Source organism: Lygodium microphyllum, chromosome 11 (assembly GCF_053477565.2).
Source record: "Lygodium microphyllum isolate KBCC chromosome 11, Lygodium_microphyllum_v1.1.10, whole genome shotgun sequence".
Lineage (NCBI taxonomy): Eukaryota > Viridiplantae > Streptophyta > Polypodiopsida > Schizaeales > Lygodiaceae > Lygodium > Lygodium microphyllum.
The window spans coordinates 99,969,770-99,987,658 of NC_141145.1; the positions used below are offsets into that span (position 1 = coordinate 99,969,770).

Below are 17,889 nucleotides of genomic sequence, written 5' to 3' on the forward strand. Positions count from 1 at the left end.
AATTGTGGACACCCAATCAATATACTAAATTAAGACATGGTTTTCAATACAAAAGGGTAGCCATCTTGAATGGTTGTTGTGTTTAGTTTTTTGAGATTTGGTAGATAAACTTTGACTGTTGTTGTCCTCTTTCAATATGAAAATTAGGGACACATGATCAATATAAATGATCTTGTATATACAATAGCAACTTTGATTTGTTGTCTAATTTGTAGACTTGATTAAATCTTTTGATAATGTGATTTTCATAAGGTGGTCTAGCTATAACCTTAATTGACTTCTTGGCTAATGATATTTATAGAATTGACATTAGGCTCTTAACCTTATATGGTTAATTAAATGGGAATATCGAATCCGTGTGTTTGATCTTGTATATAAAATACTAGCTTTGATTTTCTAGCTATAACCTAGATTGAAGCCTTAGCTAATGACATTCAGAGATGTGACATCAACCTCATCCTAATCTTACATGTTGAATTGACCTTTCAAATGTGCGGAAAATTGATTAGGCTTTGGCTAATGAAATTCATAGAACACACATTGAGATTTCTCACCTTAACTATAGGCTTGGCGAATGAAGTTCATAGAGCTGACTTTAAGTCTCCTAACCTTGAAATTAAAGGCTTGGCTAATGATACTCATAGAACTGAGATTAGCATGTGGTATGTTGATTAAGTCTCCTAACTATAGGCTTGGCGAATGAAGTTCATAGAGCTGACTTTAAGTCTCCTAACCTTGAAATTATAGGCTTGGCTAATGATACTCATAGAACTGAGATTAGCATGTGGTATGTTGATTAAGCCCTTTCAAATGTCTGGTTAGACCTTCTTTCCACAACGAATGCGATAAAACCTCTCGAAGGCTTTAAAACCTCCTTTTCAAAAACGTTTGTCACCTCTCGAGCCTTAAACCTCTGTTGAGAGGAGTCCTGTATGGGGGCCACGGGTAAGAGGCGCGGCGGCGACGGATATGGCGGTTATGAGGGCTTCTCTGGCGACGCGACAGCCGCGATGCAGGAGCTGGTCCGGCCTCACGTCGAGTCCTTCAATTATTTCGTGGAGCACGGGCTGCAGCAGTCAGCCCTTCGCCTCAGGCCCATCGAAGTCACCCAGCCTTCCACCAACACCAAGCTGCGCAATATCCTACCTGAGTACCTTCCTTCCTGCATTCTCTAGGAAATACACGATTTTACATGCTTCGAAAATAGGGAAAGAAGATGAAGATCAAGTATCAGTATACGCATTTGGTAAGGGCCTGCATCAGCTCAAAGTCAGCCGTTTGAGAAACTTTCTAGCTCCAGAAACCTTTTCCCCCCCTTCCATAAACATCTGAAAATGAAGATCAAGCTTGAAAAATAAGGAAACACATGATTTCACAAGCTCCAAAATAAGTTAAAAAGATGAAGATCAAGTATCAGTAAGCGCATGTGGTAGGATTGTGCATTTGCTCAAAGTCATCTTTTTGAGGAGTTTGCTAGCCTCAGAACTTACCCCCTTCCAAAAACACCTGAAGATGAAGTTCATACATAGCTCAAGCATCAATAAGCACATTTCGTTTGATTATATGCATTAGCTTGAGCTTTGCAAGCATAACTTTTTATATTTCTCCGCACATTTTTGTCAAAGATCACAGGTAGCTTTAGTATCGATAGGCTGGGTTTGGTGTGTACATGCATAAAATGCTCATAAAGATTCTTTCTCAGGCTAAGAGACCTGTAAAGTCAATGTGAAATTGTTCATTTGCAAGCAAAATGATTGCCATTTTGAAGTTTCCGAATGTTTAATTCTAGAAAATTGCCATACTTTTGCTTGTTTTGTTTGGCAAAAAAACCCGCCCAAGAAGTGAAGAAGCCGAATTGGGGTTTTTCATTCCTTACTGTGGCATAAAATAGTGGTAATTGCAATTTGGTTACCCTTTGTACCGATTTTTCTTTTGTTTTTTGGTGGGGGGATATATGTCTTTTTTTGTTAGTTTGGGGTATTTTGTTGTATCTCTCTCCTTGTGAGATCATACATCAATGCACTGCATACACACAAGAAAATGGAGTTGTTGAGGGCAAGAATTGATCGCTAATGGAGATGGCTAGATTATGTTGAAAGGGGAGTCTTGGCCTAACAAAATTTGGTTGGATGTGACTACAATAGCTTGTTATAAGCTGAATTGTCACTTAATGTGGTGCATGCATCAAATACTATTTTGTCCTACAAGGGATGGAATGCCTGAAAGCCAGCTGTCTCTTATATGCAGATAATTGGGTGTCTTGCTTATAGATTTGTGCTTTTAGAATAGTGAGAGAAACTTTAGGAAAAGGAAATCAAATGCATATTGATTGGGTACAGTTCAGAAAGCAACGGATATCTATTATAGCACCTTGCCATAGGAAAGGTTATTGTAGCAAGGACATTGAAAAAAAGAAAAAGACAAAACGCCTTTCCTGGAATGTAAGAACAGCCAATTGTTTGCTGTGAATATGTATTTGGTACATTGATGCTTTGATTTCTGATTGGCCTTTGAGATTTTTAAGCAGGTTCCAGCACATTTGGCAACTTGCCGTTGCTGATGTATGCCTTGATGTATCACCACTTGATCAAATTGAACATAATGGTGTAGGAGACCTAAGAGAGAGTTGCTATTTGGGAAGCAAATATGTAAAGATACCTCAAATTGCCTTTCATGCCTTCCGAATTATCATATTGTTTTGGCCCTGAAATCAGTCCCAAAAAGGGTTTTTACATTTTAGATGCCACTTGAGTAGGACAATTGTCTCATAATGTTCTATAAAAGGGGACTCAGTGCACTTTCATCTCAATTCTCTCATCTAAGGCTGCCAACTTTTCTTCATCATCTTCATCTTCACCTTCCACTAGCTACTGCCCCCTACCAAGCAATGCTATCATCATAGTTACCTAGAATGGGGAACGGGAACGGGACCCTTTGGAACGTGGGGAACGCCCAAGGTGGGGGAACGGGAACGGGGGGAACGTCACATGTCTTAAGTGCCCCAAATATGTCCTGCATGACCCAACCCAAAGAACGTCCCATTAATTGCCCCAATACCCCTCAATGCTCTAAATTGACCCAAATGTCCCAAAATTGACTCAATTACCCCCATAGCTCCAAATTGCTCTGAATTGCTCCAACTATCCCAGTTTCCCTTGAAATTAGACAATATGAATGGATGATTACCTTGGAATTGAGAATAGGCAGAAATTTGATTGTGATTTGCAAGAGTTCATAATGCATCAAATTTGAACTTTGCATGGACTCCTGATTGGCTTGTGGGCTGTCTTGACACTTTGAATATTCAGTGAGAGCGAAAGAGAGAAGGCCATTCTGTATTTGCCCAAAATAAGAGTGGGAGATGATATAGAGAGGTTGTTTAGAAACCTGGTAGCTTACGAGAGCCACTTAGTAGATAAGCTTCCTCTCTCTCTTTCTCTCTCTCTACATTTCAACATCAACATTACTTTTGGATGTTGATATTGACATGCTTCATGATGATCGTCCTTGTTCGTTATTCCATTGATGAGCATCTATATTCTAGCTGATGATACATTGTTTCGTTTATATTCTCTCCAGCTGATGAGCGTCTATATTCCAGCTGATGACAAATTGTTTTATTTATATTCTGTTCATGGGGCCCCACGTGTTATGTTGGGGAGAGAGAGAGAGAGAGAGAGATTAGTGTGTATGGGAGATTAGTGTGTGCACATTAGGCGCTGGAGATGGGTGAATATGTGGTAGGAGTGTGATACAAGCACAAAGAAAAAATGTAAAAAAATGTAAATTTTTGGTCAACAGGCGTGGAACAGCCGTTCCAAATAGGGAACGACAGGGAATGGTAGGGAACGGCAAGGAACGTTCCTTGGTTGTTTCACCTTCTCCAAGGGTCTGGAACGCGTTAGGCCGTTCCCACAGGCCAGAACGGCCGTTCTCTGTTTCTATGGCTATCCTTAATCTCCAGGTTGTCACCATCATCTTCAGCCTCTGCCCTGTAACTTGGATCTACTTCTTGTTGCTATATCACCTCAGGAGGTTGTGTTTGCATTAGCTGCTTGTCTCCATGCTACTGGTGCTTCATTTGGAGGCCGTGTTTCTTGTATATGCTGCCACCCAAGTGCTTCCACCTGCTAATTAGTGTCAATTCAAGGGCTAATAAATGCTTAGGAATACTTGGATGAAAATTGGCCTAGACAATTGAATTGTTGGTGGTAAAATTATTTTCTGAGAAAGAACTAATAAATTCTAGAATGCGTTAGGCAATTAGAAGGCTGCCACTTGGCAAAACCTTCTCATGGAAGAGAGGAAAGGGCTTTTTTAGGTTGTTGGAACCTCATTTTAGCATTGTGGAGGTTAGGAGAGGAGGAGAGAGCTGCTGTTGCAATTTTTGAGCTAGTGGTGATTAGCTTAGCCATTGGAGCTGTCAAAGAGAACACCATAAGTGAGAATAAAAGAGCTAATAGAAAGCATAGAGAGTACACCAATGAATTTATCATGAAGAGAATGAAATGAAATGAGCAATTTACAATGAATGCTCAAGCGAGCCACTTTCAATGTAGTTAGAGTGGAGTTGTAGACTTGATGAAAAAAGGGAGCGGGGGGGGGGGGGGGGATTTGGGTGCTGGAGGATGAGATGATACCATGAACAACAGGTTGATGTATATTGACACTCATATGGATCACAATGAAGAGCAGCTGGCCAGTACAAAATTGACCTTCAATCATTGAGGAATTGGCTCTCCCAAAAGAACAATTAAATTCAGATTAAATTGAGTCTTGAGGAGTTTTCTCAAAATAGTTAACCTGCCATGCTATTGCCAATTGTAGCTTGTGACAGCCGGGTTCGATTACTCCAACCCCTCCAACTGCTGCCACCCTTTTACTGCTCCAAACAGCATGCATTGCTGCTTAGGCACCCACGTGGCTGCATCGCACCTAGATGCAAGAGTTCTCAGCCATTCTACTTCCCAAAGACTGTTCCATACTGCCATGCTGATGTATGAAGCTTGTTGCACAGGCATCTCCATGAGATATGCAGCATTCTGCCCTCCAAAATGCGGTGTTGCTGCATTGGGACAGGTCACTCCAGCTAAATGCAGATCTCCTTTATCATTTTCCATAGAATTACAAACCTTTCTCCTTCCTAGTTTTGCATAGGCTAAGATGGGGTGAATCATGTGGTGTGCCTTGTTGGAAGCATCAATTGGAGTGGAAGAGAGAATGCTTGAAGGTTGATGGAGTCCTCAAGGAAGATCACATACATGCTTATAGAGATTTGATCTGACCTTTGGAAGTGGGATTGATATGTTGATTTCTTTTGGTAAGCTATCTATAGCTTACAAAGATGTGGCAATAGGAGTGAAACATCCTTTTAGGATCCAACTTGCAAATGCAATAGGACACAAACTATATTTGAGTCATGGCCACGCCCTAAGAGCTGGGGTCCCATAACTATCAACCTGGACCATCCTAGTGTATAGACGTGTTGGTCAATGGGCCAAGACCCAAAGATTCGTGATCACATAATGAATATATGCAATAGGGCCTCAAGTCCTATAAATAGGAGGAATGTCCAAGGATGTTACAGTTCCCTCTTATAACTGATTACTTTCCTTGGCAATATCCTCAGGATTGAAGTGGGAAAAATGACTCTTTAATGACCATGTCAACTCCCAATTAGCATTTGCCTCCAGGTGGTTTTTCCACTTGGCTAAATAATCAAGATAAACGGTCCGGTGCGATTGTTTAGTCCCATGTGTGAAGAAATACCCTAATGCAAAAACATAAATGAAAGCGTACGACAAAGCATAAACTCAAAAGAACATAGTTAGGGTAACTCAGAGACAATGCATTAATGGAAATTTGAATGAATGATTATTGAATATACAGTGCTCATGTAGCAAACATATTGTCTAGGGAATGAAATCTGTACCCCAAACTCTCGCATCTCAAGGACTTAGGAAGAGGTGATGAGTGGGAGAGTGTATTGTACTTTTGATAAATTCTGAAAAGCAACAAGGCAATCTTTGAGCATCGGAGAGCAACAAACACAGCAAATAGTGATGCTAGATCAATGTTGGATAGGCAGTGAGGAGAGAAAAAAATGGCAAATGTAGATTGTTGATGATGAAGTGTAGGGCAACAGTAGTAATGGTCAAATGTAGCCAGTACATGATAGCCAAGCAGCAGAGACAGCAAATGCAACCTCTTGTTAGGTTAGGCTAAACACAGCCCTCCAACGAGAGAGGTGATAGCTAGCACTAATAGACTAATGAGAAAACCTGCGTGGGAGATTGAAAACAGACGCCTGATGAATGTAGACAGCGATGGGTAGCTTCAGTTGAGATGTCCTTTGCGAACAACAAAGCTAGAGGACTTGAAACTCGCAAAAACGAGATTGAATACGCTTTCATAAAATAAGCAAGCTATCCTTATCACTATGGGGTGTCAATTACAAAGGAATAGACTAAGGGCGCGCAAAGCAAATATGGTGAGTATATGAAGAGGCAAAAAAAGTGGATAAAAAGCAAGCTAGCAAGCAAGGGGAGACAATGTAGGTGTGATCATGCTCATGCAAAATGGTATGCAATAGTGCCACTTGGATAGTGTTCTCACAAGGGAACTGTTCACTTGCCCAAGCGTCCTTTTACAATCATGTCATTTTGATGATGTGGATGGAGATACAAAGTAGAATATACATAATGTTTAAGAAAGAAACTGTAAACAACATCGTGTCACCACCAAGAGGTGAAAACTTTTACCTCTTAAATTGGAAGGGAAAGTTGGAGGGAATTAACCTCTCCCTGTCAAGGTAAAGAAGTAGGGGAGGGTGTACCCAAGCTGATCCTGGGTAATAAATATTGAAGCATTGATTGATTGATTGCAAAATTGTTCGATGAAGGCATAAACTGTAGGTAAATGGTGCAGAGCTGAACTTGCTCTTTGGTGAAGTGGAAGTGGACCTCCACATACCGTGTTTGTGGTGTAATGATTGGATTGCCCGCAAGGGCAATGGTACTTTGGTCATTATAGCAGACAACAATGGGAGTGTCGCATGGAAACCAAAGTGCCACTAGAAAGCTCTTTAAGTAGATAGCCTTTGTGGTACCATCAAAGAGATCCCTATACTTAGTCTCAACCATGGAAGTTGCCACTATCTCTTGCTTACGGCTGGCCCAAGAGATGGGTGCCATATACAAGGTAAAGAGGTAGTCACCATGGGATGTCTTTGTCAAGATTTTTTACCCAGTCATAGTTAGTGTATCCATGCAAACATAAACCGGAACCATAAGTCAGGCCATAAGAATATGTACACCAGATCAAATTACCTTTGTACCCAAAAAGTAAGATGACAAACCAAGGTCTAGTCATCTCAAAAGTAAGATGACACAAACGAAGGTCTGGTCATCTCAAAAGTAGAACAAAGTTGAGCCTTGGTTTTTGCTATGGTAATAAAATTTGAGCTAGTGATAAGTAAATCATCTATGTATAGCAAGATATAGTTGATCCCCTTTGAAGTAATGCGGATATATAAGCTTGGGTCATAAGGGGTAGAATGGTATTCGTGAGTTCTAAGTAACTCATCCATTCTTTGGAACCAAGACCATGGTGTTTGCTTTTGCCCATAAAGAGCTTTTTGTAAGCAAAAGACCTTATCTCCTGGTTAGCAGAAGAAAATCTAGGAGGTTTCTCCACATAGACTTTCTCCTCTCTAGATAACCGTTCAGAAATGTACTTGTGATGTCCACTTGATAGATTGGCCAACCGTAGTGAGCAGCTAGCACAACCAACATACGAAATGATGCCAACCGTGCAATAGGAGCAAATATCTCTTTATAGTCAATTTCTTACTTCTATCGAAACCCTTGTGCCACAAGGAAAGCCTTGTACTTGTCTAAAGTTTCATCAGCCTTTAGCTTGGCTTTTAAAATATGATCATCCACAATAAAAAAGTACAATGCGCCGTTTAAGGTGGCGATGGATGTTGGCCCTTAAAGATCAATATGAATCAATCTAAGAGGTGCCTTAGCTCTATGTAAAGACTATTGATGAGGGAATGGGATATGGTGTTGCTTCTCGAGTTGACAAGCTTTATAGATATCCCGTGATAACTTTAGGCGTGGAAGGTCGTCAACCATCTATCAATGTGACAACTCATAAAGAAAGTCTCATCCGAGATGTCCTAAGTGAAAATGGCAAAGAGGCTTAGTGCTTGTAGGCTTCCATGCAGTGGCTAAAGCTTTGAAGCGGTGAAACTCAGAGCCCTCGGCTGTCGGCTTGGAAAGAAATTGTGTCATGTGGTACAAGCCACTAGGTTGTGCCTCATTGCAAATAATCAGTAAACCAATTTGAGAGTCAAGGAGCTTGACTATGGTCGTTGTGAAAATGACTACTCGACCCAACTGACAAAGCTGCTAAACAGATAACAAGTTCGTCACCCCAAGTTGGGGGACATAGTATACATCATCCATTGTAGTGCGATTCGAGCTCGGTCAATGGCAAAACTAATGCGACCTTAAGCTCGATTCTTGATCAAGGAGTTGTTTCCAACTCAGGCTCGCCAAGTTGCAAGGGCTCGGGAGATGAAAATGTCCTCAATGGGGGTCATATGATGGGGGTAGCTATGTCAGAAGTGGATGTAGCAATGGAAGCACAAACAAATGCTGAAATAAATTGTTGAACACAAGATAGAAGAGGAAGAAAGAGAAAACAAAGAAGAACACTGCAAAGAAGAGGATTCAGAAGAATGCTCGGGAAATGGAATCCATATATCAAACACGAGAATGATGCATACAACAGTGAGTCACTGTTCATAGGCGCTAGCATTGACTCCCTTTCTCCACAGAACCTTTAGGTGATGATGTGATTGAATGAGAAGGGAGCCTGAAGGTTGACATATAAAGGACAAATTAAAGCCAATATAGGAGCAGATCGGCCAGCATCAAATGCTCCAAATAAGCATCATAAATAACATAATAGAATGCCTAATATACCTAGCCATGCTTGGCATAGGTCAGTCTCACACATGAACTATTTGGACTACTAACACACTCTCTCAGATAATGGGTGTTTTGATACAATACAATGTTACAATGATAAAGTCTAATTAGAGTCCACACAACAAAGAACCACCAAATCAAGACCATAAATATCCAAGTAGGGGGTGATCCAGCCACCACCAAGGTCCCTCGGAGAGAACTTGATGTTGATGTCGATCATACCAGCTTTTCAAAAATAGAGAGGAGTTGGAATATATATATTTGTCTGTCAACAATGTCTCACAGTAGCATATAAGACCATCTTGTCAAAAATGCCTCTGAACATACATGACTGTGGATTCCTTGCCTTTGGCCAATATCGCCAAAGTGTTCCCTCATGTAAGCTTGGACTAGGAGCCAATCATACTCTTTGTCAAGTAATAGCCCATCATGAACCTTGATGGCAATCCTAGCTTGAGGATTTCAAACATGCCATATGTTTATTGATGCATCAAGGAAGTCCCTCTTTGGAACCTGTGTACCTGTATACTTGTATAGATGAGACTCAACTACCCCACTTGACCACCCTCTCACACTCCCTTTTTGGCGTTGGAGAGTCGTGAAGGATGACCATATCACTTGTACTAGAAAGTAGGAGGACTGGCAAGCCCTTCTCATGGTCTAAAGAAGATGATCTTGTTTGCGCCTTGGTCTTGGCCTTGGCCAAAGGATTTGAGTTGAAGTTTGAGGTAGAGGATGAATCAACAGAGGAGTCTAGATCTTGTTTCTTCTTCTTCTTCTTCTTATTCTTCCTTGAATCCACTAACTCTTTTCAATCCTTGCGTAAATGGCCCTTCTTACCATAGTGATAGCAATGGGCTTTTGACTTCTTCTTGTCACCCCTCTGTGAAGTTGTAAAGGCCTCACTGGAGCCACGAGATTGCAATGGAAGCCTGCCCTATAAACACAAAGACATCTCATGCTCAAGCAGTATGGAGGATTTGTAGAAAATTGACGGGTGTTGATGATGCTTGAGGCCACAAAGCATTGGCCATTACATCAAACACTAGAGGGAGCTTGTAAGTTGTAGAGCACAGTCCCCATAAGATGAGCCTCTAGAAGGGCAAACTAGATGTGGCGAAGCTGGTCCTGTACTTGTGTGACACGAACTAAGAAAGACCAAATAGTATCCTTAGGCTCGAACTTCATTTGTTGGAGCTGCCCATAGAGGGTGACGGTATGCATAGATGAAGGAGCCTTGTACAACATTTGAAGCTTTGCCCAAATTGTGGGAGAAGTCTTGCAGGCGGTGATTGTCAGAAGAACTTCTTTGGAGATGCAACGAAGAAGGGCAAATTATGCACCGGTATCCGGAATAGGAAGTAAAGGAAAGAAGAGGAGGAGAGAGAGTATAGCCAAACAAACCAATAGCATAGACTAAACACTAGAGTTCACACATAGTGGATAAGAGCTGATCCCAAAAATACACAAAGCTGTAATCAGAAAAATCTGCAGTAAATAAGCCAAAATATGCCAAATCAACATTAAATGATGACACTAAAATTGAATGCTACCAGAGTTCAGCTACTAATGATGGTGTGCCATAGCCTTTGGAGTGGCAACTCCTTTGGCTCCAATCACCACAGCCATTGAAACTCTTGTGCACAAGCATCACCTCAACAAAAAATCCAAACATCAATATTGGACAAGAAACATACCTTGTCATATCCACCACCCACAACATATGCATCTCATGCACGCCCCTCACGCTACCAACGTCCCATACAACCCTAAACAAGATAAAAGCGTACCTATCAGGCGTGAACCATTACGGTTCCGTAAGCAAAAGTGGTTTTGTGCAACTTATTGAATCTTGTGCTTGATTGCAAGTTGATGCTCTAATACCAATGGAAAGTCCTTTTGGGATTCAACTTGCACATGAGACACGACACAAGCTATATTCATAAATATAAATGGATAGGACATTAGACTTGCTTGAGGCCTCCCAACCATAGAGCCAAATGGGCTCACCCTTGAGCTTAGGAGCTAGCAACACTTCGGGTCATGACTGCATCCCAAGAACTAGTGTCCCATACCACTAGCCTATCAAAAGATGACGTACCAGCGAGACAATAGGGTTTGCGGGGAGGAACACAGAGTGAACTCTGCAAACACTGAGAATAGAAGGGAAGAGAGAGAAACTTTGATGAATGGAATGATGAAGACCTGAATCATGGAGTGAATGTGATACAAGGGAACAAGGGTGCCGTAGCATAAGGAAGACGATGAAGACAGCTACGAGCCATGAACCGCAATGTCCTCTTGAAGGGGTGTGAGGGCATTGGAGAGGCTAGAGAGAAGAGGTGACGGACTAAACGAATTAGCCATGAAGAATGAGTGAGAGAGTGGTCTATAAATAGGCATAGTCAGTCTAGGGTGGTGCCCCTTTTTGGGGCTGCAAACCCTAAACACAAAACATAGAAACGTAAAAAACACAAATTGCGGATGAAGGGTGAAGGGTTTCTCAACACCCCCTCTCAAGCCCAAAAAGGTGAAAAAGAGAAGAGTGAGGTGGAGATGGAATGCTACATGCTGAAGAATGCTCATGCAATAGGTGCCACTTAGACAGCGTCCCTCGTGGGGAAATTGTTCACTTGTCCAAGCGTCCTAGTACAAAGATGATGAAAACATGCAATAAATAGGAGGAATGTCGGACTTTGTGTGGTGCCGTGAACCATAAGGATATGTTTGTACTCGATCTCGGGAGGTGGCTCCATGCTGACCAAGGGACGAAGAAGATCCACCTTGTAATTTGAGAATACCACGTGAAAGGAGACCTTTGAAGATAGTCCAAAGATTGGATGAGCTGTAGAACCAGAAACTCAACCTTGGGAGAGAAGCCGCTAGCTCAGTGTCTCCATGCTGGAAGGTATACGAAGGCCTAGCCACCAAGTCACTACTGAAGACCCAAGGGCCCCGATCTAGGAAGATCCTCTAGATCCTGGGTATTAGTAGAGAAAATGATTGCTCAAAGGAGAGCCACTCCTCGAAAGTGAAAGAAGGTGGTGTGTGAAGAACTTCATGGCACATAGGGTCCCTCTCTGAATCGGAAGGAGTAGAAGTAGGAGCCCCCTGTGAAGCCGAAGAAGAACTGGAAGCCCCCTCTGAGGAGGGCGAAGTAAGAAAATTCCCTTTGAATCTCAGTCTGAGAGAGAGGGAATCCAACCACTCATGGCTCACGGATTGTGAAGCATTAGATGACGAAGGAAGTGCCGCCGGTTGTGTCGAAGAAGGTATCTTGGGCTCGGACGAAGAAGCCGGAAAGCACCCAGAAGTGGCCTCTTGAACTTGAGTGGAAGAGGGTGGGGAAGAAGGAGGCTGAGGATGAGCCAAGGGTGGGTAATAGTCCTGGGCTCTCAGGAGAGTGGGCTGTGGAGGTGTGGGTGGTGGAAGCCACTATACTCGGAAGTGGGTGGGGGAAACCTACGCACAATGGGGTGGTCTCTAGGAGAGCTTATTGCCTTGTAAGGTCGGATACCTTCGTGTGCTTGAAAGGACTTAGTGCCTGTCGGTTGCGGCTTATTGCCTTGAGCATAATCTTTGATAGCCAATGCAGAACGATCTCTGAGGCCTAGAAAGGAGAGGTGGCACAAGAAGTACTAGGTGGGAGACGCATATACTCTAGGGGGGTGGGGAGTAAAGGTCAAAGTTGACTGTCTTTGGTGGGATGACCATTCGTGCCGTAGTAGGAACACCCATTAGATTGGTCATCTATTGTGGAAGAAGCCATGGGTACCAATGTGCCTTACTGAAGAAGGAAGAGGTCAGCCACAAACCACAAGCCACAATGTCCGCCTCAAGGGGTGGAAGGGTAAGGAAGGGTTGGAAGTGGGTTGAACCACCAGTGGTTGGGAAGAACCACCAGCAGTTATGGTGCCACCGCCGGTTGTGGGAAAAAGCCATCAACTGAGAAAAAATAGTGCTGATTGTGTTGCCAGCTGACTAGCTGAGCCACCAATAGCAGCTTGTGCAAATGCAAGGAGATAGGGGGAACCGCCTGTTGTAAACACAGATCAGCAGAAGGAAGAACCGTCAGTTGGCTTGGCAGAACCGCCAGTCTGCAGCTAGTGCCGCCAACAGCAGCCACTTGAAAAACGCAGGCAGATTGTGTGTAGTTGTCGGTAGTAGGAGCTGAGCTGTTGGCTGATAGGTAACAGCCGCCAGGATAAAGGGCGGAGCAGGCCAACAGTAGAAGACAGCCGCCAGGAGCTGCGCAAAGCAGGCAGAGGTGAGCTAGCTGCAAACGCAAGCTAGGCTGAGCCTCGTGCTAGTTTGGTTGTGCTGCAGGCTGCAAATGCAGCTTAGAATAGCTGCCAAAAAAGTGTTGATGTAGCGGAAGAAGAAGAGAAGTGGATGCTGAATCCGCCACTGGTCTTTGCCTTCACTGGAGTGGAGGATCTTCGTTGCTAGGTGAGCAGATCCAACTCTAATACCATGTCAAAAGATGGCGTACTAGCGAGACAATAGGGTTTGCGGGGAGGAACAGAGAGTGAACTCGACAAACACTGAGAATAGAAGGGAAGAGAGAAGAAACTCTGATTAATGGAATGATGAAGACTTGAATCATGGAGTGAATGTGATATAAGGGAACAAGGGTGCTGTAGCACAAGGAAGATGATGAAGACAGCCATGAACCACGAACCGCAATGTCCTCCCGAAGGGGTGTGAGGGCAATGGAGAGGCTAGAGAGAAGAGGTGATTGTTAGAGAGTCATTCCTTGAACAGCCGTGGGTAGAGCAGTACGGCTATAGTGCAATCGCAGGGGATGCCACGTCAGCAGGTCGGACAGGGTGCCACGTGGCACAGTTTGCAGCAGTCGGACAAATTTAAATGCAGCTGACCTGGTCTTTTTTGACCTTTTCTTTTTTGCTTTATATAGTAGTCCCTCAGCACATTGTGATCATATTCTGATCTTGAGATCTGTTGGCTGAGACAGACTGTGCTCGGGCTGACGGAGATCGAGGTCATCAAGTTGGAGACATACACAGATATTTCCTCTGTCCCCTTGTGTATTTCTGCACTCTTATACAACATACTACACTGCAGATTTTCTGCGTTTACACTGTCTCCTTTTCTTTCTCTCTCCTCTCTGTGTTCACTCTCTCTCAGTCTTTGTCCTATGTTTCCGCATCATTGCACTCTGACATGGTATCAGAGCAGTGAAGATGGATTGATTGAGGGCTGAGCCTATTCGAAGAGGAGATTTTAGCGCGACACAAGGCTGCATTTCTAGGATTCGAGAGTGAGCTGGAGGGCTGCGCATCGGATCAAGGCTGAAGCAAACGTGGGCATGCGGGAAAGGAGTCTAATTGGTGAATTTGCTGCAGGTTATTGTTGTTCGAAGGGGAGGAAGGCTGTGTTTGAGGCCTTCCATTGCAGATTTTATCTTTTCATCGCCTCCGGCAGGTAAAGAAAGTTTGGGCAGCGGAGGAACCAGCCCTAGAAGGCTGCATTTTCACAGTCAGAGGGGGTTGATTTTGTGTTTGTGTAGGTATTGCAGATTAACATGTCTATAGAGACTGATTTGGAGTTCTAGGCGATCATGGACAGGACCAGCTCTTCCATCGGATCAAAAGCTTGATGGTGACAATTACCGCATCTAGCGGGTGATGATGTTGGCCATTTTGGAGTCTTATGATTTGGCGGAATGGGTGACGGAGGAGATTAACAGGCCCTCGGTGAGGGATGAGCCCAAACTCTCTTTCAATGCTCGTGCGTAGTTGACTAGGGCCTAGTCTCATTGGGACAAACTGAATACCAGGATTCGATCTTTTCTGTTTCTGTTTCTGTCTTGCACCATTGCCATGATAGCTCACATCGAGTACTTGACGGTGGCTTGAGATATGGTTGGAGCTTGACTAGATGTACAACTGGATGACCCTGATGAAGAGGGTTTCTTTGGAGGTGCAGATGCGGACCTTGTTCGTGAATAAGTCTTCTCCGTTTCGGGAACACATCAACAAGCTTTGGCAGCTTCAGATGCAGGTTCAAAATGCGGGGAAGCCTATTTCCTCCGAAGACATGGTGATCACTTTACTGTCCCAGTTGGCACCATGATTCGGTACCTTTTATTCCGCTCTTATTGCATTAGGGCGGGAGTCGACTCTTCGGTGGGAAGAGTTGGTTCCTATGGTTTTGGACCAGGAGGAACAATTGAAGAGACATAATGCTTCCAAATCGGAGACATTGGTTGGTTAAGCCTCTCAGAAGAAGGGGAAGGACCAAAAGAAGAAGAAGAAGGACAACAAATCCAAGAAGGACAAGGAGAAGGAATCGACTTGCCATATTTGTGGAAAGACCGGTCACTGGAAGAAGGATTGCCTTGACAAAGACAAGAGGGATACCAAGAAGAAGGACACAAAGGATTCTGGAGCGGTGGGTATATCCTCATCAACTGCTTTTCTACACTTAGTAGTCATTGAGGACTCTACACCGAAGACTTCTGATGCTGCGATGACAGCTTTCCAGGCTCGAGAGTGGATTGTGGACAATGGTGCCTTACAGCACATGACTCCTGTTGGTGTTTCGCATTTGCAACCTTTGCGTGGGCAGATTCTCATTGGAGACAGCTCTTTTGTGTCTATAGTTGCGCGGGGTGAGATGCAGCTTATTCCAGATGGATGTGGTGGTACCCACACTTTTGAGGTGTTGCATGTGCTAGGTTTGGGGTATCATTTACTTTTGGTCCATAAGATTTGTGCTCTTGGCCTCTTGGTGGAGTTTGATAGTGATGCTGTTCGAGTCCTTGATTGTGGATCGAGGAAGGTTCTCTCTGCAGGGTATGAGGAGAATGGTGTCTACAAATTGAAGTCTTCTTTAGCTCTTACTTCTCTTCTTCTTACTTCTCAGACATAGTTCGAGCTATGGCATGCTCGGTTTGGCCACCTGAACTACGAGTACCTTCAGAAGGTGTCGCAAGTGTTGTTTGTCCGAGGATTGGCGGACATAGTGGTGAGCCATCAACCATGTGTCTCCTGTATTCATAGGAAATTGCATCGGGATGCGATTCCCAACAAAGCTTCTAGGCAGTCTACTTCACCCATGGAGCTTGTATCTATGGATCTTTGTGGCCCGATGAGGACCGAGTCCTTGAAAGGGAGCTTGTACTTCATGTTGATTGTAGATGACTACAACAGGATGACTTGGGCCTATTTCTTGACATTGAAGTCGAAGACTTTCTCTCACTTCAAGGATTGGCTTTTCTTTGAGGAGAACCGTTCTGGCCGGCGACTGAAGACCTTGCGTTCAGACAATGGAGGTGAATTTATGTCTAATGAGTTTGCTCATTTTTGTGCAGATAGGGGCATTCACCAGGAGTTTGCTAACACCAACACTTCCCAAGAGAATGGCATTTTGGAGCGGAAGAACCGAAGTGTGATCGAGATGGCGCACACCATGATGAAGCACCGACAGACACCTCAGTTTTTGTGGGCCGAGGCAATGGCTACCGCAGTTCACATCCTCAATCGATCTCCCACTTCGGCCGTTGACAGGATGACACTTTTTGAGGCTTACTTCGGGACTAAGCTTGATATCTCTTATTTCAGGATCTTTGGGTGTGACGCTTATGTGCACATTCCGAAGAGCAGCGTGATAGGTTTTAGGCGGCTTCTCGACGACAAGTTTTTGTTGGCTATAGCTCTAAAACCAGCCTTCCTTTTTGGAATGGGTGGTGATAACCTGATTTAAGAGTTAATTATAGCAATAAATAAATAAACATAAAATGAAATACACACTTTACCATAACATTCTTGGACAGTAGACTCCCTATTGGCCCCAAAACTGGCGCCCTTTGCGGTATTTTTGAAGCTTTTATTCAATTGGAAGGAGTACAACTTGAGATTCTTCAATCTCCTCCTGCTAACCAATTGCTCTTGCTGTCATAAATGACCAGCAAGCCTTTTGGGTCATTAACCCCTTGATTCACCCAGGACTTCTTCTCCAATTCAGCCCTTGACTGGCCAAATGCTGCCCCAAATCAATTCGGGATGGGCTGGCTCCTGAAATCCCTTGATAATCTTTAATTATCAGCTGCTGATTTCAGTCCCCGAGTCTTTAATCTCTGGCACGAATCCCAAGTTGATTGCTAAACCCTAATTTCTGTTGTAAATTGGGGTTTACTGCAGAAATTACAAATGAGCCCACAAAAAATGGCTGAAATCTCCTCCAAATGGCTGAGAATTGCTGAGAACGGCTGAGCATAGGCTGAAGGAGATGAGAGAATGTTGTAAAGAGAGGAAATTTTGAGATTTGTCACGAAGAACTGATCAAAATTAGTTGCTGCCCTACTGTACCAGCCCCAAACGGATGCACCAACAACAATAGGAGCATCAGAGATTGTGATCTTCATGAGAAAGTGCATCAGCAGCAATTGTCAGCTTCCCAAGGTCAAGAATATGCAATCTTCATCACCAAAATGGTCTCCAATGGGCTGGGAATTGGCCCCAAAAGCTAGCAGCAATAGTCCAACACCTCTTTCCAATAGCTCCAAAATGAAAAAAGGAGATTTCCCTCTCCTTTCAGCCCTATTTAGCCTTTTCCGCACTTGCATGGGAAAGTTTTGCCAAGTGGCAGCTTTCTTAATCCATTTTCAGCAATTTTCAGTCATTTAATTACTTTTCAGAATTAATTAATTCTGAAAATTAATTTAGCCCTTAATCCATGCCCAGAAAATTGACCTTGCCCATCCAAAAATTAATTGGCTAGGCCATTTGCAACCCAAAGTGATCCCATGCATTAATTGACCCTTAGGAGATCTATGTTGAGCAGCTTCCTGGCTTTGGATCCTCGGATGGGAAAGTTTATAGTTGAAGAAGGCCTTGTCTGGCCTCAAACAGGCTCTGTGTGCATG

General features: G+C 43.5%; 1 protein-coding gene across 2 annotated transcripts in view; it reads left to right on the forward strand.

Annotated features, from left to right (window-relative positions):
- The first annotated feature begins 876 nt into the window (after positions 1-876).
- NRPA2 (nuclear RNA polymerase A2) overlaps positions 877-17,889 on the forward strand; it is an 87,475-nt gene continuing 70,462 nt past the window's right edge. For both annotated transcript variants that reach the window (XM_087687910.1, XM_087687911.1), the window contains exon 1: positions 877-1,137. In XM_087687910.1, coding sequence (XP_087544036.1) covers positions 933-1,137 — 205 coding nt within the window. In that variant the 5' untranslated portion in view covers positions 877-932. The remainder of the gene's footprint in view (positions 1,138-17,889) is intronic.